The following is a 24,801-nucleotide window of genomic DNA, read 5'->3' as shown; positions in this document are numbered from 1 at the left end:
CCCTTGCACACAAGCAAAAATCATGTGTAGACCAGAATACAGCAGGCCTTTACCAGATATGGCTCTCCAGGCACTTTGACTTCTATCCTCCAAAGTACAAGAATATTTATCTCTGAGCCACTAGTTTATTGTTCAAGCAGCTTGAACAGACTAGGACAAAGAAGTTACAGGGTTTCTGGAACATATTCCTAAACCACAGGACCAGCTTTAGAACTGGAACATATTCCCAAACCACAGAAGTTTTAGAATTGGCTGATGTGTAATGATTGCCCTAGAAGAATTTGAAGTTTATTCTCAATAAAAAGTCTATAAGGTGGTAAGTGGATGAAGAAAACAGTGAGGGTGATTGGAATCTTCTCTCAGATGAAATCATGAGGGTAGAAGCATCCACAGCCTCCATCTTTGCCTCTATCCAGCAGTACTTAGCAGGCCTGCGTCTGGACCCTCCGCCCTGGGCACGGGGCACCTCCATTCTGTGGGGTGGGATTGTTGCACTCCCTTCTCCTTTCCTGGGTACCCGCTGTGCATTCAGACCAGGAGCTCCAGCAACTCCAGCGACCGTCTACTTTGGCATCTGTAGAGAAAATGAGTCAGGGGATGAGGAGGTTAGCCTACGAGAAGCAACAATCTTGGAAGGTAAGAAGGCAAGCCCAGCCTGTGATCCTGGAGTAAGGGGCAGGCTTTCCTCAAGGGAATGACTTGAGGTGGTCAATCAGTGCTCACTACCTTACACTTGATTTGAGACTCTGGCCAGAGAAAGAAGAGGCCACTGGAAGAGCTTCTGATGAAATTGGAGTCTGCACTTTTAGGAAACATAGATAGCCATGCAAGGAGGGAGGCATGCCCCTCTGGGAGAATGACCCCAAGTCCCTGGAGGAAGTGATGGGCAGGGAGCATGGTCACACTGGGATGAGAACAAAAGGAGGGAGAGAGATCTCCCTGCCGTCGATTGCTGGTCTTCTATATGAGACTTGGCAATTCAAACCCTTGCAGATTCTAACAGATGCTCTGAAAGCAGTATCCAAACACTCACATTGCATGTGGAATCTCTGGGAATACAGCACACAGACCCAGCCCAGAAATGTTGTATCATACCAGATCTGTACCCATGATCAAGCCTATCTCCTCTCTAAATCTGTGTGTTTGGCTATCATTTGAGAGGACTGGCTAATTCAATGGGACATTTCCATAATCTAATTTATCACTCCAACATCTAGGTTAGATGCAAGTGTTTGTTCTATTTGAACTAGGTGTGCATAGCAGGCTCATCCTTCTCCACTGCGGGCAGCCTCTAGGACTCCAAGGCTCCTCAGATCCCAGTTTCAATACCATAGGATTAGAACATCTCCAAGTCCCTTTCAGCACTGTAAGTCCCTGGGAAGTCACAACAGAATTCTCTGTCTCTATTTCTCCCACCCCTGTGATTTGGTTCCCATAGGCTAAGATTTGCTAGGAAAAAATATCTAGGGAATCTAATGGGTCTCTATGGTGCTTGATGGACTCCCCAGACTAAGATTTCCTTGCCAACCCAATCTCTACCAGGCTGCAAGTTCAGTATGATGGCCATAAGGTCACTGAATGATCACATCTCTGTTTAGACCAAGGTTAATATAGTACCATGAGTTTCTGTCAGCTGGCCAAATCAAAAGGAATGAAGGTTAAGACAATTGGGACTTTGAATAGAATGAAGCCCTCTGTTTCCTACTGTCACCCAGATCATTGGCATCTTGCTCCTCTACTGCTTACTATGTGTGCATATGACTCAAGATGATTGCTACTGAGCCTGGCACTAGATGCTGGACAAGGCATCTAGGTGGATCTCTCTCTCTCTCTCTCTCTCTCTCTCTCTCTCTCTCTCTCTCTCTCTCTCTCTCTGGTGTGTGTGTGTGTGTGTGTGTGTGTGTGTGTGTGTGTGTGTGTGTTTGCTATATGGACAGGAATAAAAGCAGCTCACGGTATGTAAGGGTTCTTGGAGAGTAATAATTATACCCAAAGACTGCATCCGTCTCTTTAAGACAAGTCAACTTGGTGACACCAGAAAACGGACATACTCCCTACTCCCTCCTCGCTGCCTGAAATGATAGTCACTGAATTGTCTTAGAGCCTCTACTCTCATTTGACATTTGGGGAGCATCCTAAATCAGGATGCAAGTCTGTATGGTGTAACTGGCTAAGACCTTGGGCTACCGCATTAGACTGTCTGCCTCCCCATGCTGCCTCTTCCATTCTGTAGACACATGACCTTGCTCCAGTGTTCTCAGCTATAAGTTGAGATGACTAACAATAGCATTTATTTCATAGGGATCTTGAAGAGACAAGTAAATCCATAAGCACATCTATAATGGCTAACACTGAAAAAGATTAGTTATTACTTAAGGTCATTGACCTTTGATCCCTTTAGGAAAGGTGCATTCCATCCCTTCTTCACCTTGGTGGTGAAGTCATGAGGTGCTGAACCAGAAGAACCAAAACACTCTGAGCCAAGAGTGTTTCTCTTTGTCCCTCCTAACTCGCCAATTCCCAGTAGAACTGGCTTTCTCCAACTCACAGAAGGAAATTGTAGAGTAAGCTTGTTCCTGATACTTGGTTTTGTTTATATTCTCTGTATCCTCTTTCTTCAGGAGTTGGCTTTACTTATCCTCTTGGTCCCCCTTCCAAGAATTCTTCTACAACATAACAGACAACCCTTTGCATTCCAATTTGTGCTTTCCTCCTTAAGCAAAAAAGAACGCCAACCCTGGGCTAAGAAAAGTCAACCCTGGACATATTGAACATCATACATGGGGATGGTCTTCTCTTCCTGCTAGCTGTAAAAAGAACTTGTCATGTGTCATGTGTCAATATCACCTGTGAGGAAGTTTCTGATATAATCTCACTCTCCAGGATAAGCCTCAAAGAGAATTAGCAGCACTAACTTGACTTAATACCAGAACTATGCTATCCTCACTCCCCTGGAACCACTCCCAATAGGCAACTGTAATTCACCATCTCAAAACCAGATTTGCTGGGCAGAAATCTCCTTTGAATGCTAGAGAAATCATCATCTGTGGCTTCTGCAAACCACCAAGGTGAATTTAATGATTGTAAGCTACAAACCATGAATTCTTCATCACGTTACATCTCTAGTGTAGATTAGAGATTTAGAGATTCTGAGATCAGAAGACTTGAGGCCATCTTACCCAACTATCCATTGGATGAATGAATCTCATCTATAATTTTAGACAGAGGTCATTGACTTCCTTCCATATAGATGCATATATATGTGCATATATACCATGGTGTGCTTAGAAGAAAGTCTTTGTCAAAGTCAAATCTCCTTGTTCTGTTAGCACTAACAACTTTATCTCAGTGGCCAAAGAAAACAAATCTTACATGACCGCTCCCTCACAGTAGTTCACAGGGATTTTATCCCTTAGGAAGAGTCTATCCATGAAAACAATTCCCAATTTTTCCAGACCTTCTCGCTAGAACTTAGGTTTGAATCTTCAATTCTTTTCAGTTGCCAACTTCGCTTTGCCCATGTCAGATGAAGCATCCCTGAGAGTAAAGTTCCTGCCATGTCAGAGAAGAGTTGCCTTTGACCTCTTCAAATAACTTAGTCCTTTGTTCTGGCGATCTAGGTCATGCTAGTGACTCCCACTACGTTAACAGGGACTAAACGCTTGGTTCATATTCTATATGGAGCTATTGAGCCTCACATCTCCCATCCCAGCCCACCACTCTGTGTTTTGACACTTTGTTGTATGGACCCAAGTACCTTAGATTTCATTATAGTAGCCAAATGAGACTGATTCTTAAATTGATTTGGCAGCTCTTATGTTTTGCCATCATTCCGTGCACCATATCAAAACAATTTTGTGTGCCTGGAAAATTGGAAGCCTAGTTGGTGAGATATACATTGAGATTCTTGGAACTCAACAGATACTTAAAAGGGAAAGCTAAGCCCCAGAAAGAAATGTTTAAACAGTGTCTCACAGTTAATTAGTGAGATAGCTAGGATTCATATCCAGGGCCCCAGACTTCTTCATCTTAAATAATGGGTTCCACACCCTTGTTTGTGAACTTTCTTTCCTGGATCCAGGCAGGAAAGTAGTCTTAACTCTTTACTAATGTAAGAGTATACTGACAATGATATCCCTTGTGTAGGGTTCTATTGTGTTCCCCTAAAAAATATGCTCAAATCTAAGCCCTCATTATCTGTGAACATAACTGTATTTGGAAATAGTGTCCTTGCAGATTAAATCATGTTAGGACAGATTCATATTGGCTAGAAGGGGTCCTAGTCCAATGATTTATGCTCTTATAAGAAGAAAAAAACAAACACAGGAAGAGTATCATGGCAAGATGGATGCAGATTGGAGCAATGTATCTATGTAAGCCAAGGAACACCAGGACTACAGACAGCCACTGGAAACTGGGAGATAGACCTAGAGCACACTCCTTCCTAGAGTCTCTGGAAAGCATCTAGCAATGTATCTGGAGTTTGGGCTGAGACAACAAAGGATTGTGATGGCAAGGCAAAGGTTAAACCCACTAAACATAGGTATCAGCAACAGAACTCTTTGGGTGTGGGTCCCTAGGGTAGTAGATGAAAAATGACAAGAAAGGTCCCTTCTGTATTGGCCCCTTCTGCACTGGCCAGTCAGGAGCAGAGAGGGATGTGTGGGTCTTACCTTGAAGCTCTATCTGCTCACAGGCAAGGCCCTGGTGACCTGGACCACACAGACACTGGCAGCTAGTGCCCTCGAGGATGGGCTCTCCATTGTTGAAGCAGGGCCCACAGCGGCAGGCATTGAATTCCATCAGGTACTGGTCCAAGGCCTGGCGCAGGTTCTGGCGTTTGGTCTCCAGAAGTCCCAGGTTTGTGTGCTGCAGCAATTCATGGATGGGCTGTACCTAGAGACACAAGGAGACATCCAGCCCTTAGTTGGGCTCTACCCACATTTCTTGCTTTAGTTAGATCTTCTACATGCCAAGCACAGATGCCCAGATTTCTTCTACCACCCTGGATCCTCACAGCCACTCTGTGAAGGAGGATGCTAAATACCTCAGCTCTCAGACTGAGAAATGGAGACAGTGTTCATGTGAGTGGCTTAAGATGATAGGATCAGCCACTCTGATCACGGAATGCTCAACCCTTGACCCTGTATTCTCCCAATGCCAGAGTAAGGAGAAAGTTTACAAGTTACTTGGCCAACACACCTGCCATCCTTAGCACTTTTAGATAATAGGAAGAGTAGTGAGTAAACTAAAAGTAAATAGCTGCATATTGTATATCTGCATGTTGGGGTATGATTGGCCCTTTTCCTTTAGTCACCCTTTCAGTTCAGGCATTGATAAAGGTAATTGCATTGCTGCTGGTGAGCTTTTCTCCTAGTAAGAGTGCTGGAGGTGGGAGGTAAAGAAGCTCATTCCCTTGCGAGACAACCTATTCCAGGCATGACTGGAATTCTCAGCCCCTTTGCTACAGCATTTCAATTGCTGACAGCACTGAGTTATTCCATGCATTGCAACGTGTTTAGCAGCATGGTTGGCATTGACACCTTTCCAGCAGGGAAAACCACACCTGTCCCCAGACATTACCAACTGTCCCCTGGGGGCAAAGTTGCCTTGTGCTGAGAAACAATAGGTGTGATAGAAAGAGAATTGACTGGATTCAGAGAACCTGGCTTCACATCCGAGCTCTCCTATTTCCATCCAGCCCTGTGATCTCTGATATCTGACTCGCTCAGCCGCCCTTTCTCATCTGTAAATGAAAAGCCATTCTGCCCTCTTGGTCTTTATCATGAGGACTGAGGGAGATGACATGAAATACATCAAAAGCTAAATAAACTCTGCTCACTGCCTAGCTGTATGGCCTAGGACCCTCAAGTCCCCCCCTCTCTAAGTCTGAGAATGGTACCTGCTTCCTAGAGTTCTAACAGCCTAAGGAAGTAATAAGTGTGAAATGCCACTGCAAGAGAGAAGAATGATATATAAAAAGGGTCCCATTCTCATTGGTTTGACATAATGATATAAGAAAAGCCAGTGTTCTTCGAATTACATGTTCATATCACTATCTTTAACACCTTATAATGTTAGGTATTTTGACAGACTCTTAAAATAAAAGCCATCTCCAGATCTCTCATTTTGTGGGACAGGATTCTAAGGCCCCAGCTGGGAAAATAATTTGCTCAGGTCACAGAGCAAATAAGAGTAGGACAGAGCCAGATGAAAAAGTTCTACTGCTCTGGAAACAAAAGGCAATAGAGGAAAGTCGCAACAGCCTTGACTGGTTCCTGGAAATGTAGACAGAAAGACCTGTGGCAAACAGACGTTGGTGTGTGGTCAGGGGCCAAGAGAGATGTCACCAGGCAGGTGAAATCATGATTGGACAGTGCCCCTGCCAAGGCGAGAAGATCACTTACTGGAAGTTCAGGGAATTTGCCCCATTGTTAGGACATAGTGTACAGTAAAGTTGCTCTGTGGCCCTAGTTAGAGATGACTCTTAGTTCCAGGGGAGGCCAAGATTACCAGGCAACTTCCTTTGACCTTGTAGTGGAGCTCAGCACTCAAAGTCTCCTGTCTCACACTTCTAGAGCTCCAGGACCCTCAGGAAACATTCCCTAAGAAGTGCTGATGAAACTTAGGGAGAGGAAAGAGTAGAGAAGAAAGGATCTTAAAACCTTAGAGCTGGCAAGATCTCTAGCAATGATCATATCATTATGTTTACAGATGAACAAACAGATTCAGAAAAAGCAAGTGATATAGCAACAAAGCACAAGCTCACATATACCACATAACGATATATACCATATCGTAGTAACATGCTATATAAAACATAAAACATAACCAAAAATGACTCATGTATTCGCTCTAAGTACCTGCTATAATCACTGCTGAACCCTGGGGAAATATGACTAAGACACTGGTTCTACTGTTTTGAGCCACAACATCCCAAATAAACCTAACTGGATTCCTTGTCTGTCTGTCTGTCTGTCTGTCTATCATCTCTTTCTCTCTCTCTCTCTCTCTCTCTCTCTCTCTCTCTCTCTCTCTCTCTCTCTCTCTCTCTCTCTCTCTCTCTCTCTCTCTCTCCCTCTCCCTCTCTCTCTCTCTCTCTCTCTCTCTTTTTCTCTCTCCCTCCTACTTTGCAATTATCTCTTCAATGTACAGCTGGACTGCTAAAATTTGGTCTACAACCTGCTGTTAGTGTCATACCCACATTCTTTAATAGGCAAAATGGGTTGTGAGGAGACAGTGGGCATTACAGTATCTGGTCCAGGTGGGGCTCTGTCATTGCTGGCCATGAGCTCTTGTGTTGGCCACTTATTCTCCATGAGCTTGGTTCCTCAAGTGGCATTCAGTAAATAACCTAACCTTGTGAAGTAACACTATCCCTGTGTTACAAGGGGGCAGGGAATGAGCCCAGAGAGGGAAGTAACTGCTTGTTCAAGGTCACAGATGAATAAGGCTTAACCATGATCTATACTCTATTGTTCCCCTTCCCCCTTTCCTTTCAAACATGAAGCTCCTTTCATTGTTTTGGAGTGGGGGGGAGTGGGTATCCCAAAGACAGTATTCAGTCTCAACTTGTAAAACTTCACCTTCCCCTTGGAAGTTTTGGGGCAAGCAAACACAAAACTCATCTCTTGACTTTGAACGTTTATATATTTCTCTTGATATCAATTTTACAGTTTTTGCCCAAATCACTAATCGTTTGATGATAGCAATTTTCAGACCCTATGTGAATTACAGGTGCGTGAAAGTGGTCCCTTACTTATTGGTGAAGAAATGAAATCAAGGTTAATCCATCTGACCTCTCTTTTCATAGAAAGCAGGGTGTTATAACAAACTCTCAAGTTTAACTGTTGGTATATGAAGAGGAGAAGTTTATCTGTACCTGATAAAAATAATACATGTATAAAAAAATGGGCAAGGGTAGAGAGAAAGTGGGTAGAAAGAGAACAATATTTTGTCTTAAAGTCTGAAATACAACTATTTTTATAAATGGTACACCCAGAATATTAACAAAGAAAGTCTAACAACTGCTAGAATAATTTCCTTCCTTTGTAATTTATATACATACAATAGTTCTTCCGTTGTGAGTTTGGTAATTTGAGCCAGATGTTCTCAACTTTGATATATGACATTTCAGATAAGAAAAATCTTTTTTGTGGGGTTGGACTTTGCTGTGCTTTGTCAGATGTTGTCTATAATGAGGCTAGCACCCCTAAGCCTCTACCTGAGATACCAGAAGCACTCACCCTGTCAACTGGACATTGCCATGACTCCATTGTGGGGAAGATCAACCCCTCCATGGTTGAAAACTACTATTTCAAGAAAAGGTGCTAGAAAAGAAGAATAATAGAACTAGGCAAAAAGTCCAAAGATCTGGAATCCAAGCATTGTCACATATGAACCCTGTATTTTTTTGGGTGGTGGTGGTCATGGGCCTGAACTCAGGGCCTGGGCACTGTCCTTGGGCTTTTTTGCTCAAGGCTACTGCTCTACCACTTTGAGCCACAGCTCCACTTCCAGTGGTTAATTGGAGATAAGAGTCTTACAGACCTTCCTGCTGGGGCTGGCTTTGAACCACTAGCCTCAGATCTCAGCCACCTGAGGGCCTAGGATTACAGGGAGGAGCCACCAGTATCTGGCAAACTCTGCACTTTAAAAAGAAATAAAAATTTTATTGAGATTAAGTGATTATATAAATTTCACAAATTTCACAGGATTGTGGGATAGTGATTCTTACTTCAAGTAACAAACACATTTTAACCTTTATAAGGCAAATAGTCATTATCATGACTTATAAAGTTTGTGAATTCTATAGACTTTGACAATACAACTATTTCTTCCAAATTGGAACCCTGTGCTTTTTAACAATTCAGTGGACAGGAAGTTCAAAGGTCTATAATTCAGGCACTGGCACATCTGATCTCTGCGTCCTTTAACAATTCACTTGATTTCTCCCTGAGCCTCAGTTTTCTAGTCATTTCAATGCCAGACTCCTGTCTGTTCCTTGTTCAGAGATGAGGAGATGACAACTTTTAGAGTAAAAACAGAAAATTATAGCCTGGGTCCAAGCCCAACCCACAGCTTGTTTTTGTATGGACTTTGAGCTAAGAATGGCTTTTACATTTTCAACTGGTTGGAAAGAAGGAAGAGAAATAGGGGAAGAAAGGGAATAACACATGACAAATACGGCTACTGGAACTCTAGCTGGACCATTCCTACTTTGTGTCAGCGATGATATATAGCCCACAAAGCCTAGTCTATTCACTATCTGATTGATTAGAGAAAAAGTTTTCCAGCCCTTAATATAATAGATGTGATTTCTAAAGTCTTTAATGCATACATCGAAGTTATTATTTGTTTAAAATAGCCTGACTCTGCCAAATATCTGAGACTTCCATTGTGAACTTAGGCCCCCCCAAAACAGTATGTTTCTGATGCTAGCTCTCTCTTAGCCTGGGTCTGAAGTCATGCCCTCTCTCTGGGCCTGTTTTGGACAAGGCCACCAATTCACTGTGCCGTTACATTTAATCTTGTTCTTTGATGGGCTCATAATAAAAAATATGAAATGATCTGGTCTGCTTCACTTTCATTCCTCATGGACGTAGGATTTCTTCAACTGCGAAAAAGACTTACCTCAAAATCGATAACAACAGGATTATACTTTAATGATCTACCCCAGGAACGGTATGTAGTGGTGCTGATGTTCTGTGTCAGGGCACCGCCCCAGCCAGAACTGCCACCTTGCACCCGGGAAATGATGTCTTCCACACCCATGGCCTTCTGGTCCTTTGTTCCTATCAAGAAAGTGACTGCATTAGATAACGTCCCCAAAAGCCAAAGGAATAGTTGACAAGTTCTACCACTGAGATTTGAAAGAATGTTTCTGAACTCTCTTTAGAGCTGCTTCTTATTTTTCTTCTCTGCTTGGTGAACTATCAGGACAAGACAGAATGAAGAGCCAACCCAACATGGAAGATAAAGGATGAGAAAATGGAAGGTGTTCACTACTCATTCATTTATTTGTCAAGTGTTAGCTCAGTTCCTACTATTTGCCAAGGAAAAGCCTATCAAATTATAAGTCCCATGACAGATATCACTGTAGTGTTCAGTGTGGACACAGAGAAAGAAATGCAGATATTCAGTAGGGAAGAAGAAATCAAGGCAAAAGGTGGTTGTCTAGAAAGTTGAATGAGTGAGCATTTACTAGTTAAATGGAGAGAGGACAGAAGGACATCAGAGAGAGAGGAAGCAATTTGGCTTAAAACTCTGAAGCATGAGTAACCTAATGTAACGGATGTAACTTGAACCAGTTTAATTTACACTGCACCCACTGCACTGTAAACTCTTCTAGGATCTGAATACCTTCTCTCTTTCCTCAGAAAAATGCTGCTATACATTTGGTGAATGAATGAGTGGATATATATGGACATTCCTATTGGCTTGTTCAAGAAATGTTACCAAATACCTAACTACAGTTCTCTAATCATTATTCTTGTGTTTGGACTTGGTTATAATATTCTCTTCTCTTAGCAGACTTGCTTTCTCCCTCAAGCTTGTTACCTGCTGACCTTCAACAGACTACTTGCTAGTTTGTATCTAGACCTTCATTTCATCCAAGTTCTTGCTTGGACTTCGGTCACATGCTGAAAACCTCAGAGACTGTCTCAGACTAAGTTAAATATGTCTCCAAAGTGGTCTCAGATCATGATGAATTCAAAACAGAAGCAGGAACACAGGTCCAAGTTTGGGGTAATGTGCATCTGAATATGACTACTGACTTAAAGGGAATCATTTAAGGAAAGAAAATCACTTCCATGCCCCAATTTGTATACCCAAAGGAAGATCTGGCTTCTCTTTTGGGGAGATCCATTGAAAAGCACTCTTTACCTAGGCCAGATCCAACTTTCTCACAACGTTCTCCCAATAAACGTCCTTCAATTTTTATATTATTATCAGAGTCAAAGCCGATGGCACCTCCAATGCAAGTCTTGATATAACTGTCAGTGATACCTGTAGTAGAAACACAGAGAAATACAAAATGTTGAGACACTAAAACAGAGCTCACGTGGTTTAGCCAGCTCACAGTATGAAAAGCAAACTTCAGCTTCAGTGTGTAAGAAAGCTGGATTGAAATCCCAGTTCTTTGACACAGTTTCACTTCACTATATGGTTCCAATACAAATATCTCTTGATATAAGAAGGGACATGTGTCATATATTCTAATTGTCCCAGAATGCTACATTTCCTTTGCCCATCTCTTCTTCTAAGTTTCCTTGAAGCAATGATTCTGATGCATGCATCTCCATATGACCTTGGGCCTAGCACTTTGCCTGAAACATAGGGTACCATTTTGTACAGAATTCCCCTCAGTACAAATGCCTTCCTCCCTCTTTCTTCACCTTCTTTCCACAATCCACTCATGTTTCTATTGAAGTATCATGTACTCCAAGAAGCATTTGGGATCAAAGTAATCCCCATTTTCATCAGAGCTACTGATACATTTTTTTGCCTCAATGATCATATCAATCATAATTCTTTTTTTCAGATCTGCTTTTCACATCCTAGGGGGAGTCAGATTCTTTCTAGAATATATGTTATATATATTCTAGCAATATATCAACATATAATATCACTATATATAATATTACTATATATAATACATATTCTAGCTATATATATGTGTGTGTATATATATACATATATATATATATATGTATATAATATCACTGTGGGAAATTTGCCTTCTCTCTTCTCTGCAATTCCTGTAAGGACTCTCAGTCCCACATTAGTTATGTGACTTGGTTTATATCCAAGGACCCACTGAGGAATCTTCACTTCACACATGAAGAAAGTGACCCTTAAAATAACAAAGCTGTCTTGTTTTAGTCATATAGCCCGTCAATGAACAAAGCTGGCTGCCAAGTTTAGTCTGCCTGTCAAGATAGTGCTAGATAAACATACTGAACTGTATTACATCGCTCAACTTTGTCTGTAGCTCATGGAATTTTCTGGAAGTTTTTAACTAGAGTTTACATTTTAAAATAGTATAGCTAGCCAGGTGTAGAGGTACATATCTATAATACCAAGCTACTTAGGAGACAAGAGTCAAGAGTCAGGAACAGCTCAGGCAAATTTAGCAAGGCCTTGTCTCAAAAATATAATTAAAAACTAAGAGCTGGTAGCCCAGCTCAAGTGGTTTAGAACTTGCCTAGAAAATCATTAGGTCCTGGGTTCTATCCCAAATACCATTAAAACAGAGCCACTCTTTTAAACTATAAGTACAAAATAATTACTAGTCATAGGATTATTCTGGCAAGATCAAAGGAAAATAATTTAGGTTTGCCATTTGTCTAAAAACAAATATTTTCAAGGGAAGTATTGAGGATCAATCTTCACTTGTCTGTGTCCCATTGAACTGCAGGTTCAATAAGCTCAAGGGCTTCTGTGCTACTCACTGTTAGCAGAGCCGTTCAGCAGCATAGCACCTGCCATGGTGGAGGAGTTTGGTGCATATTTAGAATAAACAATTGATGAATGATGAGGACCCCAGTGAATAAATGAATGCCTCCAGTCCTTTGGTAAGCCATTCAAGTGGGGAAAAATATTCTTCAAACTTTAAATTCACGACACCCTCTATGAGCTTGGAAAGGAGCCATGATCCCACAAAGCCTCAGGTTCCATTTATAGAAAGATAAGGGCTGTCCTGAGTGGTGTCCTTTCAGTCACAGCCCTCTGTGACTCTATAAATATGGGTTTCTGAACAGCTCTGGAGTTGGAAGTGCCTGGGGAAAGAGACGCTCTGAGCATCACACTGAGTACCAAGTAAGGGGCTGGCTTCTGCCATTTCCATTCAAGCACTTTTAATTTTTAATGCATAACTAATTGAGGAAGATTTAGCATATTTAATTGTTTTGATTAAAAAAGTACTTCAACAGTGATAAACAAAAGTGGATGAAAAGAATTCACGGGCAGAAGCCAGAGTGATTACTTCAGTAAGTGGTGGAGTGCTGTCGAATTAAAGTGACAGGACTGGCTGATGAATGGAGGCCGGAGGAGGCCTGTGGAGCGATTATATTCATGAAGAATCTGCCGACAACCTGTTCCAGCTGCTGGCAGAGCAGAATTCCAGGCTGACTTCAGCTAGGAGACTTGACTGGAAAGGCTTATCTTCTGGCAAGCGGAGGTCTGTGACTCATAAGGGGTCCTAGAACCTGAGAGCTAAAGGCCCTCAGACCCTCAGCCCACCCTTCTCATTTAGAGTCAAGATGCAAGAGGTTCATAACAGTTAATTATCTCACATCAGACTCTACAGGAGAAAACGGTCAGTCTGAGATTCTTTTTCCCATCTTTCTTGCTCAGATGCTGGAAATACTTTCGCCAATCCCAGTTATTATGTCAGACTATAACTTCAGCTGTCAGAGAGAAAGAATGTAGCAAGCACCTACTATGTACCATCCCTAGCATAGGTTTATTTTCCAACATCCTATGTTGGAAAAACAAGACTAATATGAACAAAATGTGAACCTGAAGAGGCCAGGCCCTGCCCTGGGGAAGCTAGCAGGTCTGAGGCGATGAACTACAGAGTGCTTCTGAGTACTGCTAACTTCCCTATACCAAGGCTGAAGTAGGGAGTTATCTCTCATCAGAGTCTGTAGGAGATGCCAATTACAGAGCTATCTACAGGAAGCTTGTAAGAAACCAAAAGTCATTAATTGGGGAGGGGGAGGAGAGGTCAAGCCTGTGCCAAAATTCAGGATATGAAACTGACATTGGGGTCCAGAACCTAGATCTGAGAAACAAAAGCAGAGAGGAAAGAGAGCATAGTGAAAAGGTCTGGAACCATTGTGGAGACCTTGTGTCTCTCAGCCAATTCTCCGCTTCTATTTCATGAACAATGAACTTATTGTTCTTAAACCTGGCTGCACACTGGGATCACTTAGAGTATTGATTACAATAAGGATCCTGGAACCCATATCTGCTCATTCTATCTTTCTGAAAACTTAGAAATCCACTTTTACACATGTATACCAAATGATTCCTAGGTGGAGAATCTGGGAGTACATGGAGTACCACAATCCTTTAGCGGCTCCCTGGTGGCTTGCTTCTACATGATGGCATCTACCCCCTGGCTCAGTCAATGCTTTTGTCAATGCCTTAGATATGGATGTAGCAGCCTGGCTCACAGAATCTACTCAGTATAAGGATGAGGAAACGTCAAAATTCAGAAAAACAAGGTCTCAGGTGACTGGATGAGCATACAAAGGGACCAAAACGAGACTCATCTGGCCAAACTGTAACACCCTACAACCTAAAAACAAAAAACCAAAAAATGATCACCCTGAAGAGTAGATGGAATCCAGCAGACCAAGAGTAACATGGTAAAGCCGAGCTCCCTTGGAGTCAGAGGAAAGATGCGAATGATGAGCAGGACAATGGCAAGATTAACCAAAGCCAAGAGAATATAGGGAGCAAAAGGAGACTGTGCAGAGAACTTTTGTTCCCAACAGCAAAATTCTGCTCAGAAAGGCCTAGTATTCTAAAGTCCACAGTGGAAAGAGGAGGGAATGTGAATAGTAAAGACTGCAAGGAAGTACAAGGATCCCTGGAACTCATGCTTAGATAGTCTGGGGTCAAGAAGACCTGGTAAAGGGACTTCTTGGCAGTTCAGGAGCCATCTCTGGCCAGATGTCAACTTCCTGTTTCTCTGCGGCTCTTGACAGTGGTACAGATGTAAGAGTTGCCCTGGCATTCCACAGAGTCAGTATATCAGTGTGGCGGCAGCGCAGAAGCAGGCAGCTTGACTTCTGAGGTGCCAGAACACAGAAAGTCCTTGTCATTCCCCAGATTAAAAGCATCAGGTAGAAAGCAGTGAGTTTAATGCATTATTTATCTCTTTGCAGCAAACACACACCATTCAGGATGCTATGATCTATGTACTAGGTTGCTTTGCTGGGTTGCTTTGCTGAAGTAGTTGCCCCTAAAGACAGCCTAAGAAGGAAAAAAAGAATTGTATAGTGTCTGGCCTGCAGTCACATTGGGAAGCATGCCTGGGCTAGCAGGGATATATTAGCAGAGTTAGCAGAACATAGTTTGAGTACCTCTGTGCCTTTACATGTGCTGTTCCTTCTGTTTACAAGGTTCCTTTCTCTCTCCCACTGAGCCTTTCCTCCCTCCTCAAGGGCTCCAATAGTACTCCTGTGCTTCCTTCCAGCACTGTATCCACACCCCAGTACTTTCCAGTTCTTAGCTTGATCTTCCTGGTAGTCTGTGGGGTTTCCAAGGCTCACTGCAGACAGAGCCTGGTATGAACTCAGCCTCCAGGAGTGCTCAGTGATTGCCTGATTCCAACCTCTCTAAACAACCCATCTCAAATGTTTAGGGGTTTGAGGTCTTCCTTTAATGGAAAACGCAGATCACAGCTTTGTAAGAGTTGGTATTTTATAAAGTACTTTCACTTGCTTTTCAGGTCATTGTCTTATTCCAGCTACTGCTTGGGTAATAAGCAGGGGTGACCTGACTCTATTATAGGCCCTCAGGAAAAGACCATAGTGAGTGAGTGATTCTGAATCTGATAGAGAATGGGGAAGGCAGAAGAACTTGGAGAACAAGATCCCTTCAACAACATTCCTGCAGTACAGTCTAGTATAGGCTTTCAAGCAAAGAAGATGGAGGAAGCCCCCAGATTTGCTAACTATTATGTGCTAGGTAAGAATGTCCCCGTGTTGTCTCCTTTAGCATTTATATTACTCCACAACTGGTCCATTTTTTTCTATTTTAGAAGGGGGTAAATCAAGGTAGTTTAAACTTGTTCCACATTGTGCATTAAGTAAATAACTAAGCAGGACAGGCAAGGTCTGTGTTCAAAGCTTGTGTTCGCTCTGCCACATTACACTTTCTATAAGAAAGAGTGCTCTGGGAAGTATTTTGACATCGTCTCAGCTTTTCTCCTTTTAAGCAGAAAGCTATTTTCAATTATACGAAAAGTGGAAATTCAAAATCAGGAGAAAATCAGAAGGATGGAGCCGAGTGCCTCTCAGTTCCATGTGTATGCAGATGACTTAAGGGGAGTGGGGACAGAGCCAAGACACCAGGAGTCTGTCAGTCAATCAATACCATCCATCACCGTGAAGCCCAGTTGTCATGGCAACTGGGGATAAAGCCTGGAGCTTGTTAGAATCCAGCAACTGTCTGTTCGGGGTGACTGGTTGGTTGGCGGGCAGAGCAGAAAAAAAAATACCCGCTGGGCCATCCCAGACTGCTTAGCCATTAATATAGACCCCTTCACAATTACCCTCTTCATTGTCCAGAACTTTTAGGATACAACCTCTAATGAAAGAGCATAAGGAAAACGCCACCAGATGTACAGTTCCTATAGGATTCTGAGCATCCTTACCTGTAGACTGAGTCTCTGCTATAGGACAGGACACTGTGTGTACACCAGTAATGAGATACACACTGGAACCAAGCTACTGCAGCAGTGTGCTGCACAAAGCTAAGGCCCAGGTAAGTGCTGAGCTAAAGCACCTAAGACAGAATAAGGAAGAATGAATGCCCACAAGAGTCCAATCTAAGCGAAGCAGAGACCAAAGGATGATTAGCATGACAGGTAAAAGGAGGGGAAGATGGAAAATCCCAAAAACAAAATAAGAATTGTTTGCTCCATGAACATCACATTTCCTGGCATAACCCAGCACGAAGATTGTCCTCATTTATGCACTGGCCTAGAGGCAGGACCTCCTCAACAGAGTCCAGCCTTCGGGCAAATCTGGACACTTGTCTATTACTCCTTCTCTCTGTCTCATTTGCAACTTGCCCTGCTGAGGAACCAATCCCCAGCACCTTTTCCACCAGGCAGGAACCTACTCCTACAAATCTGGGAAGAGAAGGTTGAATGCTTTCGGAATCTAGGGAAAAGGAAAGGCCAAACAGGTGGGTTGTTCCCCGATATGTGCTTCAATTCTAGTTAAGCTCTGTTTATTTTTAAAATTACATTTATAAGCACATATGAATTGTAAAATTGGGTTGACTGTGGTATTTCTATACATAAATGTATTATACTTTGAGCCATTTCACCCCTCTATTTCCTAATACCTTTCACCTCCTCCTGTTCTTTTTTTTTTCACTCTTTAGAGGTTTTAGTAGGTTTCATTTAATACTCTGAGCCCCAACCAAACACACAATTCTCTAGGGTAGATATCTGTGTGTTGCATCCCAGCATTGCCAGAAATCAGGAAAGTTTGGCAAGGAGTTATTGGAAAGTGTCTATCCTGGGTCTCTAGCTTGCTGACAGATCATGTAATTTGTCAGATTCTCTAATTCTATAATTGTGTAAGTCAAGTTCTTATAATAAAACTGAGTATATAGGTATTCATATATATAATATTTACATATAATATTCATAGATACTGTTATTTATATATTATTATACATTATATATAGATATATTATATATAAAGTATCTTTCTCTCTCTCTCTCTCTCTCTCTCTCTCTCTCTCTATATATATATATATATATATATATATATATATATATATAATTTTTGTTCTGGTAGTACTGGGATTTGACCTCGGGGCCTTGTACTAGCTCCGCTAGCTTGCTCACCTGGCACTTGCTACTTGAAGTCCCATAAACTTTTCTGCCTCAGCTGCCTTCAAACTTCAATTATCCAAATCTCAGCCTCCAGATAGCTAGGATTACAAGTAAAAGCAAATACCCTTCTGACTAATATTCTTTCTGATGCCTCCCATCAATGGCTATTGTGATTTCTTTTCTTTTATTTAAAATAATTCTATACATATTCAAGTCAATGGCACACATCATTAAAAGTGTTTTGTTGACCACACCCCAAATTTTAAAAAATACATTTAACATGATCTAGACCACACATACTCAGCTAAAAGAAATGTCAGCACTTATGTGTGTCAGAGCAATATACTCTGATATCTTTCATCCTACTACATTGTATTTCATTATATATTATTCAGTGCTACTTATAACCTTCTAAGTGTCTTCTGACAATCAGCTAATGGGCTCTGGCCTGCAGTTTATAATAACCTAAATTTGAGGGTAAATAGAATCAAGATGTACTGTACTCATAAAGTGACATATTGAATTGAAACTCTTTTGTACTTAAAGATAATGGAACTAAAATGAAAAAATTAAAAAGACATCCTTGAGACATAGCATGTTGGTTATGATTACAAGTTTCCTAATTGGACCCACAAATCCACTGAGAGGCAGCTATGTGACTTTAGGCTCGTTATTTAATATCCCAGTACTTTGTTGGTTTTCTGATTAAGTGAGATAGTGCATTTTAGTGCTGACACCTGTGTACATCACCTGGAAAGTTTTCGGTTACTGTTGGCTGCCTCAGTCCCACTGCCAGGGTCTAAGATGCTGACTAAAGCACTAGAATGAGTCACAGAACATTTGGGGAAAGCAATAGTTACTTGAAAAAGTCACAAAACCTGAATCAGAAGAGCTTGGTTCAATACTAAATGTTGAGCTGTTTACTTAAGCTCTTTGGACTTGAGCTTTCTCTGTATAAAAGTGGGGGAATAATAATATAATGCTAATACAATTCCTCATGAAGCTATTATAAAGATCAATTTGAATACCAGATGTGAAAATATATTTGCTTTACAAATATTTGGAGTTATATGTAAATGTGTTTTATTTTTAAAAATTTTCTGATTGATTTAAAAAATAGTGAAAAAGAAAATAGTCACTTAGGGTGGTAGCTAATTTGGCTGTCCACAAAGTAAAGTAAATCATCCTGACTATAATCAGATGATAATAACAAAGAGAAGCTTTCTATGAACCTCCTGATGAGAGGGACCATGGATTCATTATGCTGATATCTGGACAGGACCTCCAGTGTTTGTGCTTAATATGTGTTTGTTGAGCAAAAAGCTAGAGGAACGGATGGATGAGTAAATGAAGGCAGGAGGTGGGAGAAAGGGGAAGTAGAGCTGTAATTAAATCTGTCCCCGCGGCTTGTTCCATTTTGTGTGTGATGGCCAGCTGGTCCATGGATTCTGACTGGATGGGAATGATCAATGATTGGTTGGATATACTCTACTCTGGCTGGAAGGGTCTTTCCAGGGTCATTGTTATCTGGCATTTATCAGGGGCAGGGATGATAGAAAGCACACCCTGATCTGGGCAGAGTTGTTAACACTTTGAAATATAGTGATGAGAATTCAAAGTGACCTTGACAAATGCGAAGAGCAGTCACTCCAAACCTGGATGAAGCTCTGGAGACATAAACGAATGACCTTGATCAAAAAAATGGGCAGGTAGAGGGGGAGGCGTGATTGTTGAGGTTTCCAGGCCACAGCAAAAGCATCAGCACTACAGGCAGGACATCATGATAATGATTTCCCTTCCACTTGAACAATGTTTCAGAGCTGACTTGTTTCTGAGCCTGGGAGATAGGTCTTCTTATTATCCCCACTTTACAGATGAGAGAACAGTTAAGATTACAGTTTAAATTGGAAGGGTGAAAATAATAGCATAGGGTAATGATAACACAGTTGCCATCTGGATGTGGTTAGACCTCTCCAAAACTCATGTTAAATGTGCATGCAGCGGTGCTATGAGATGGGGATCAGGACTTCAGGACATGCGCAGGTATTGAGATGGAGCATTGTCTTTCTGGTGGGAATGGGTCCATTCTACCAGAGTTGGTCATTGTGCAGTGTTTTATCTCTTGCACAGAGGCCTATTTGCCTATCCACTTTTTTGCCAAGTTATTCTGCAGCTCAAAGTTTTCAGAAGAAGCTGAGAAGATTCCTGTGGTACCATATTCTTGGACATCTTGGCTTTTATAACAGTGAGCCAAAATAAATTTCTGTCCTGGTAAGTTACCTCAGTGAGCAACAGAAAAATGGACTAAGATCAACTGCCTACATAATATAGCAGTAACATGCAGACTACCTTCAGTTTAAAGCTAGCTTCAAACTCACAATCTTCCTGTGTCAGCCTCCTGACTGCTGGCATTACAGACATGAACTGCACCTAACTTCCCAGTAGCCTTTTGAAGTGATGATTATGTATATATACATACATACATGCATACATGCATACATACATATATGCACATATATATCTACATATATATCTCTATACACATATATAAATATGAAAAAGTATATATAATATATAAAATATAAATATAAAAGTTTATATATACCTACTTACACATATATGTATATGTGTATAGATAAATAGCTATGTATATATGTATATGTGTGTATGTACAGGCAAATAGGTATATATATGCAATACACATATATGTATATATACACATCATATATACTGAATCTATGAGAGATGACATACTAGCTTCGAAACAGCTGAGCCAGAGTTAAAAACAAACATACTGGAGAAGAGAATTCTATCAATTTTATCACACCTCTGAGCGCTGGTTTTAATGGGGTCACACATGCTACTGATTTCCTTCACAGTAAAGCATCTTCAGAAGAGTTTTCTGAAAGATTTTTGCAAAGCCTTCTTCATATGGACAAAAATCCTACAATCAGTCATGAACCTTTGTAGTTTATAGGTTTGTTAGGATGTCTATTCCATGCATGGTTTCCATGAAAACATTCCTGATAGAGGTAAATGATTTCCTCAAATTCTTTAATCAGTGGGAAACCTTCTACTTTAGACTGCATTTTTAATAGCCAAGAGCACGAAAGCTGAAACAAGTATGTCAACATACATGTCTACATTCGCCTTAAAAGGGGTCCACTGAACCCTACAGACGGACAATCATGGAATGTCAGTCTAATCACAGATTCTCTTCTCATGCTTGGCTGTAGGAATTAGCAGAGAGAACAGGGCACAGCCTAGTCAGCAGTGGAAAGTACAAAGGGAAAGGGAGAAGAGAGCAGGTGGTCATAAAGATTGTAACCAATGACATATATAGAGATAGTCCAAAGGCCAAAGTTACTCCCACACAGGGAGTTCTAACCAAAGTTATGGGAATATAAAGGGGAAATTAGGTTTTCACTGAGACTATTTTTTACTGACTAATGATGTTTTTAATGTGTAGAAAAAAGGAAAGACAGCCTGCTCCTCAGATCATAGGAACATTAAGTGAGAAAAGGAATGTGAACATACCCAGTTTGGGCATAGAGGTTGGCACATAATAAGTAGTGGTCAATTTCTTTTTTTCCTCCTTATATCTGGTAAACTGGGGAGTTGCTAGCATCTCTGATAGAAAAACAATTCAGAAGAGGAGCAACACACCAGGTCTAGGGTGAAGAGAACATGGTGTGAGGATCTCCAATCGACAAAACCTTCTCTTTGCTCCAGAACCCCTCCAATCTATCTAATACTAGCAGACGGCTCTCCTAGGAGGCACATATCCTTATTAGCATAGAATGTGTGTGTGTCTATTATGTGTTTGTGTTTGCATACATGTACCTCTTTCAAGAGAAGAGTAATTGATGTCTCACAATTCATACTCAGACCATCTGTAAGTTCTCTTAATTCTATTTTCAATGCCAAATCTGCCATATTTCTTCATCTCTATTCTCTAGCCCTTACCCAGAACCAACAAGATTCTCCTGCATTTTCTCCCTGGATTCTCCTTCACCTCCTTTAATCAATGGTGACATAGCAGCCAGGTAGTCTGTGGACACGGGATAAAGATCAGAGCATTGCCCGTTAGTGACCCATGTCATTGCAGAAGTATTCCAATGCTGTGTGCTATGGCCAGCAAGACCCTTGAGGTTTCCCTGGGCCTCTTTTCTCCCAGTTCCTACCATTCTTACCTTCACTTAGAAGGCTTCAGCCACACATGCTTTCTCTTCTCAAGCATATCCCACTCCTTCCTCTTATAAGGCCTTTGTCTAAGCTATCCACTCTACCAGAGCACTCTCCCCTTGTTTTGGTATCTCCTTTTTATCCTTTGGCTCTCATCTTGGCCTGGGGTTTTTACTATCTCAGAGAGTCCAAGCTCATTCAGCTAAATGAATGTTTTTCTTCAACCCCTGTAGTTATTTTTTATTTCTACCAACTGTTCATTTTTTACATAGCTGTTACCATAACTTACAATTATATATTGATGAATGGATAGATAGATGGGTCAGTAGATGGAGAGACAGATAAATGGATAGATGGATAAATGGATGAATGGATTTCATCAGTCAACACACATTATTAAGTTCCTACTAAGCACTATGCTACGAATTTGTAGCAAAGAACAAAATAGTTCTGACTCCAATGGAATGCACATTCCAGAAAGTAGAGATTGAAAATAAATATGCATGTATATGATCATGGTAATGATCATGGATGAATGTAAATGCTGATTTGCTGAGAATTAAGATAGGATCAGATATCAAATGGGAATTTGGCTCTGTGGACAAGAAAGGCCTCTCTGAAAAAATGGCATTAAAACTGTAATCTGAATGACAAAAATACTATTACTATGTACACCTCAGAAGAGAGGGCAGCTAAAACTGGGAACAGCCAATTCAAAGACCATAGGCTAATATAATCAATGATAACAAATAAAAGACAGTGAAAGAAAAGCACTCCAGTAGCTTGATGTGAGATATTGGTGTTTGGCACTATAGACAAATGAGAAGGCAGGATAGACATCCCCTTCAGAAGCAAGGTTGGCAGGTCCAGCGGATGGGGGGCAGACAAGAAAAGGATGGAGGGCTGACTTGTTAGTTTCTTCCTCTAGATCACAAGCTTCATCGACAGAGCCTGTGTTCATTTTCTCATTTAGCCCATAACACAATCTTGGTCAGCATGGCTAGGTGAACATATGAATGCATGAAGAAACAAAATAATGGGAGAAAAGGTAAAGGCTTGTCAAGTCAGGAGTCCCAGAGATAAGGGTGCCCATACAAGGTTTAGAGAGTTGATTTAAAGTGGGTCAGTTAGGACCCCCAACTGAAAGGAAAAAACCTCACAAATGAGGGAATAATATTATATAGGAGGCAGAAAACATACAAAATAAATAGAATAGTATCACCAAAGTGCTTGCTCTGCCCAAGGTCAGATTTCAGCCCAAGAATTGGGTCACAGTCCAGAGAAAACAGAACAGAGAATGCACTTTTTTCTTTGGTATAACTTGATACAAAGAGAGATAATGAAAGTCCCAAAAAGGGAATAAAGGAGAAAAGAATGATCGCTTCCATAAATTCAAATGCAACCCTGAACTGTTTCCTGCGGAAGGTACAAAGCTGTCAGGTGCAGCCCTTGAGGAAGTTTTAGGATCTCATTGAAGTGTAACATCACCTTCCCAACATCCAAGACTTACCTAGATTTTTTGATGCATGGTTTTGTGCTGTCATTCAGGGAGAAGTATTTGATCTAAAGGACACACTAGAAGAAAACACTGTTGTGCAGCCTCTGGAATAAATCCAGAGAGGATCTGAGGCAAACTCAAGGACAAAGGATTCCCTCAGCACAGACAGATTCACCTAAACTCTATCCCATTCCAAGCTCAGCCATTTGAAGACATGAATGTACCCCACCCAGGATGTCTCTTAGAATCAAGCCCTTAATTGAATATAAATTAAATTCCTATAGATCAAAGCTACAGAAAGAGAAAAAGACAATGATAAAGAGAAATGACAGGGAAGATGGAGAGATGAAAGATATCTACCTAGAAAGAAAGGGAATGAGAAAGAAAACCAGCCAAACATTAGATAGGAAAAAGTCTGTGTGTGATGTTATTTGTCAAAGGGAAAGAAGGTAGAGACATTTTTGTTCTTTGTAGGTTAATATGTAAATGACATTCTGATTTATTAGCGGTCTCCAGCAGATGAGGTGATGATTAGCACATTTCCATATTTATAGAAAAGCAACACTAACTTTCTGGATTTATAGAAAATCAGCCCTTCACAAATAGCAAATTGTGCTATTATCGACATATGGTTTTCTATAAACAGAGCTGAGGTAATTATCCTGGGACAATTTGTTGGTGGGCTCCTTTTGAATATTAACCACTTTGCAAGCCCATTTCAGCCCCACAGATTTTTAAAGAGGAGGGGCCACTACATACCCCCAGGCAATTAACGAGTAATCTAACACTAAAGACAGGAACCAAAATGAAAGGCTCTACCCAAACCACCAGTGAGGAAAACCACAGGTCCTAAGGCCCTGAGGCCAGATTCCTGCAGTACTAGGCAAATTCATTTACTTCCCTAATGAATCTCATTGGTTTGGAGGCTAACACCAACCTGCAAGTGTTGCCATAAAAACTGGATAAGAATATATGTCATTGAACTTAGTACTCAACAAATGCCCATACGTTTTCCTTCCTCAAATTTGGAATGATTCTAAATGATGGTTCAAATAGCTTTTCAGACTCAAAATAATGATATACAATGATGTTTATTTAGTATTGTGATGATGGTATATGTGTGCATGTCTTTAATTGGAAATGTTAAACAATAATTTACCTTTGGTGACTATAATCTACTATTTTATTTTCTCCTCTATCTGTAAATTGTTTCTACTCAAAATTTTCCTTGTGATCCATACATTGATTTTTTAGCCCTACTATTGGATTGCAACCTGCAGCTTGAGAAATATTGTGTTGCAAGAGGGTGGAAACACCATTCTATCTAGCACAGACAGGATGCTCAATAGAGTACTCTGAATCATTGCTTTTTTGAAGCAGATAAATAGACAGGTAGACAGACAGACGACAAACAAACAGACAGACAGACAGACAGACAGAGGTGAGTTAATGAATGATCCTACCTAGGAGCTTGAATCAATGCTCTGTCTTGTTAAGCCTTCTCACTTTGTGTTAAGCTATATTGAGC

The 24,801-nt window shown here is 41.0% G+C and overlaps 1 protein-coding gene across 3 annotated transcripts in view; it reads right to left on the bottom strand.

Annotated features, from left to right (window-relative positions):
• Nucleotides 1–266: 266 nt before the first annotated feature.
• Nucleotides 267–24,801, bottom strand: part of C8a (complement C8 alpha chain) — a 64,122-nt gene continuing 39,587 nt past the window's right edge. For all 3 annotated transcript variants that reach the window (XM_069987045.1, XM_069987044.1, XM_069987046.1), the window contains 4 exons: nucleotides 10,888–11,010; nucleotides 9,634–9,794; nucleotides 4,674–4,896; nucleotides 267–574 (listed from right to left, as the gene is read on the bottom strand). In XM_069987045.1, coding sequence (XP_069843146.1) covers nucleotides 423–574; nucleotides 4,674–4,896; nucleotides 9,634–9,794; nucleotides 10,888–11,010 — 659 coding nt within the window. In that variant the 3' untranslated portion in view covers nucleotides 267–422. The remainder of the gene's footprint in view (nucleotides 575–4,673; nucleotides 4,897–9,633; nucleotides 9,795–10,887; nucleotides 11,011–24,801) is intronic.

Source organism: Dipodomys merriami, unplaced genomic scaffold, assembly GCF_024711535.1.
Source record: "Dipodomys merriami isolate MVZ:Mamm:240054 unplaced genomic scaffold, mDipMer1.0.p SCAF_34, whole genome shotgun sequence".
Lineage (NCBI taxonomy): Eukaryota > Metazoa > Chordata > Mammalia > Rodentia > Heteromyidae > Dipodomys > Dipodomys merriami.
Note: the sequence above shows the minus strand (reverse complement) of the source record. Positions and strands in the feature narration are given on the sequence as shown.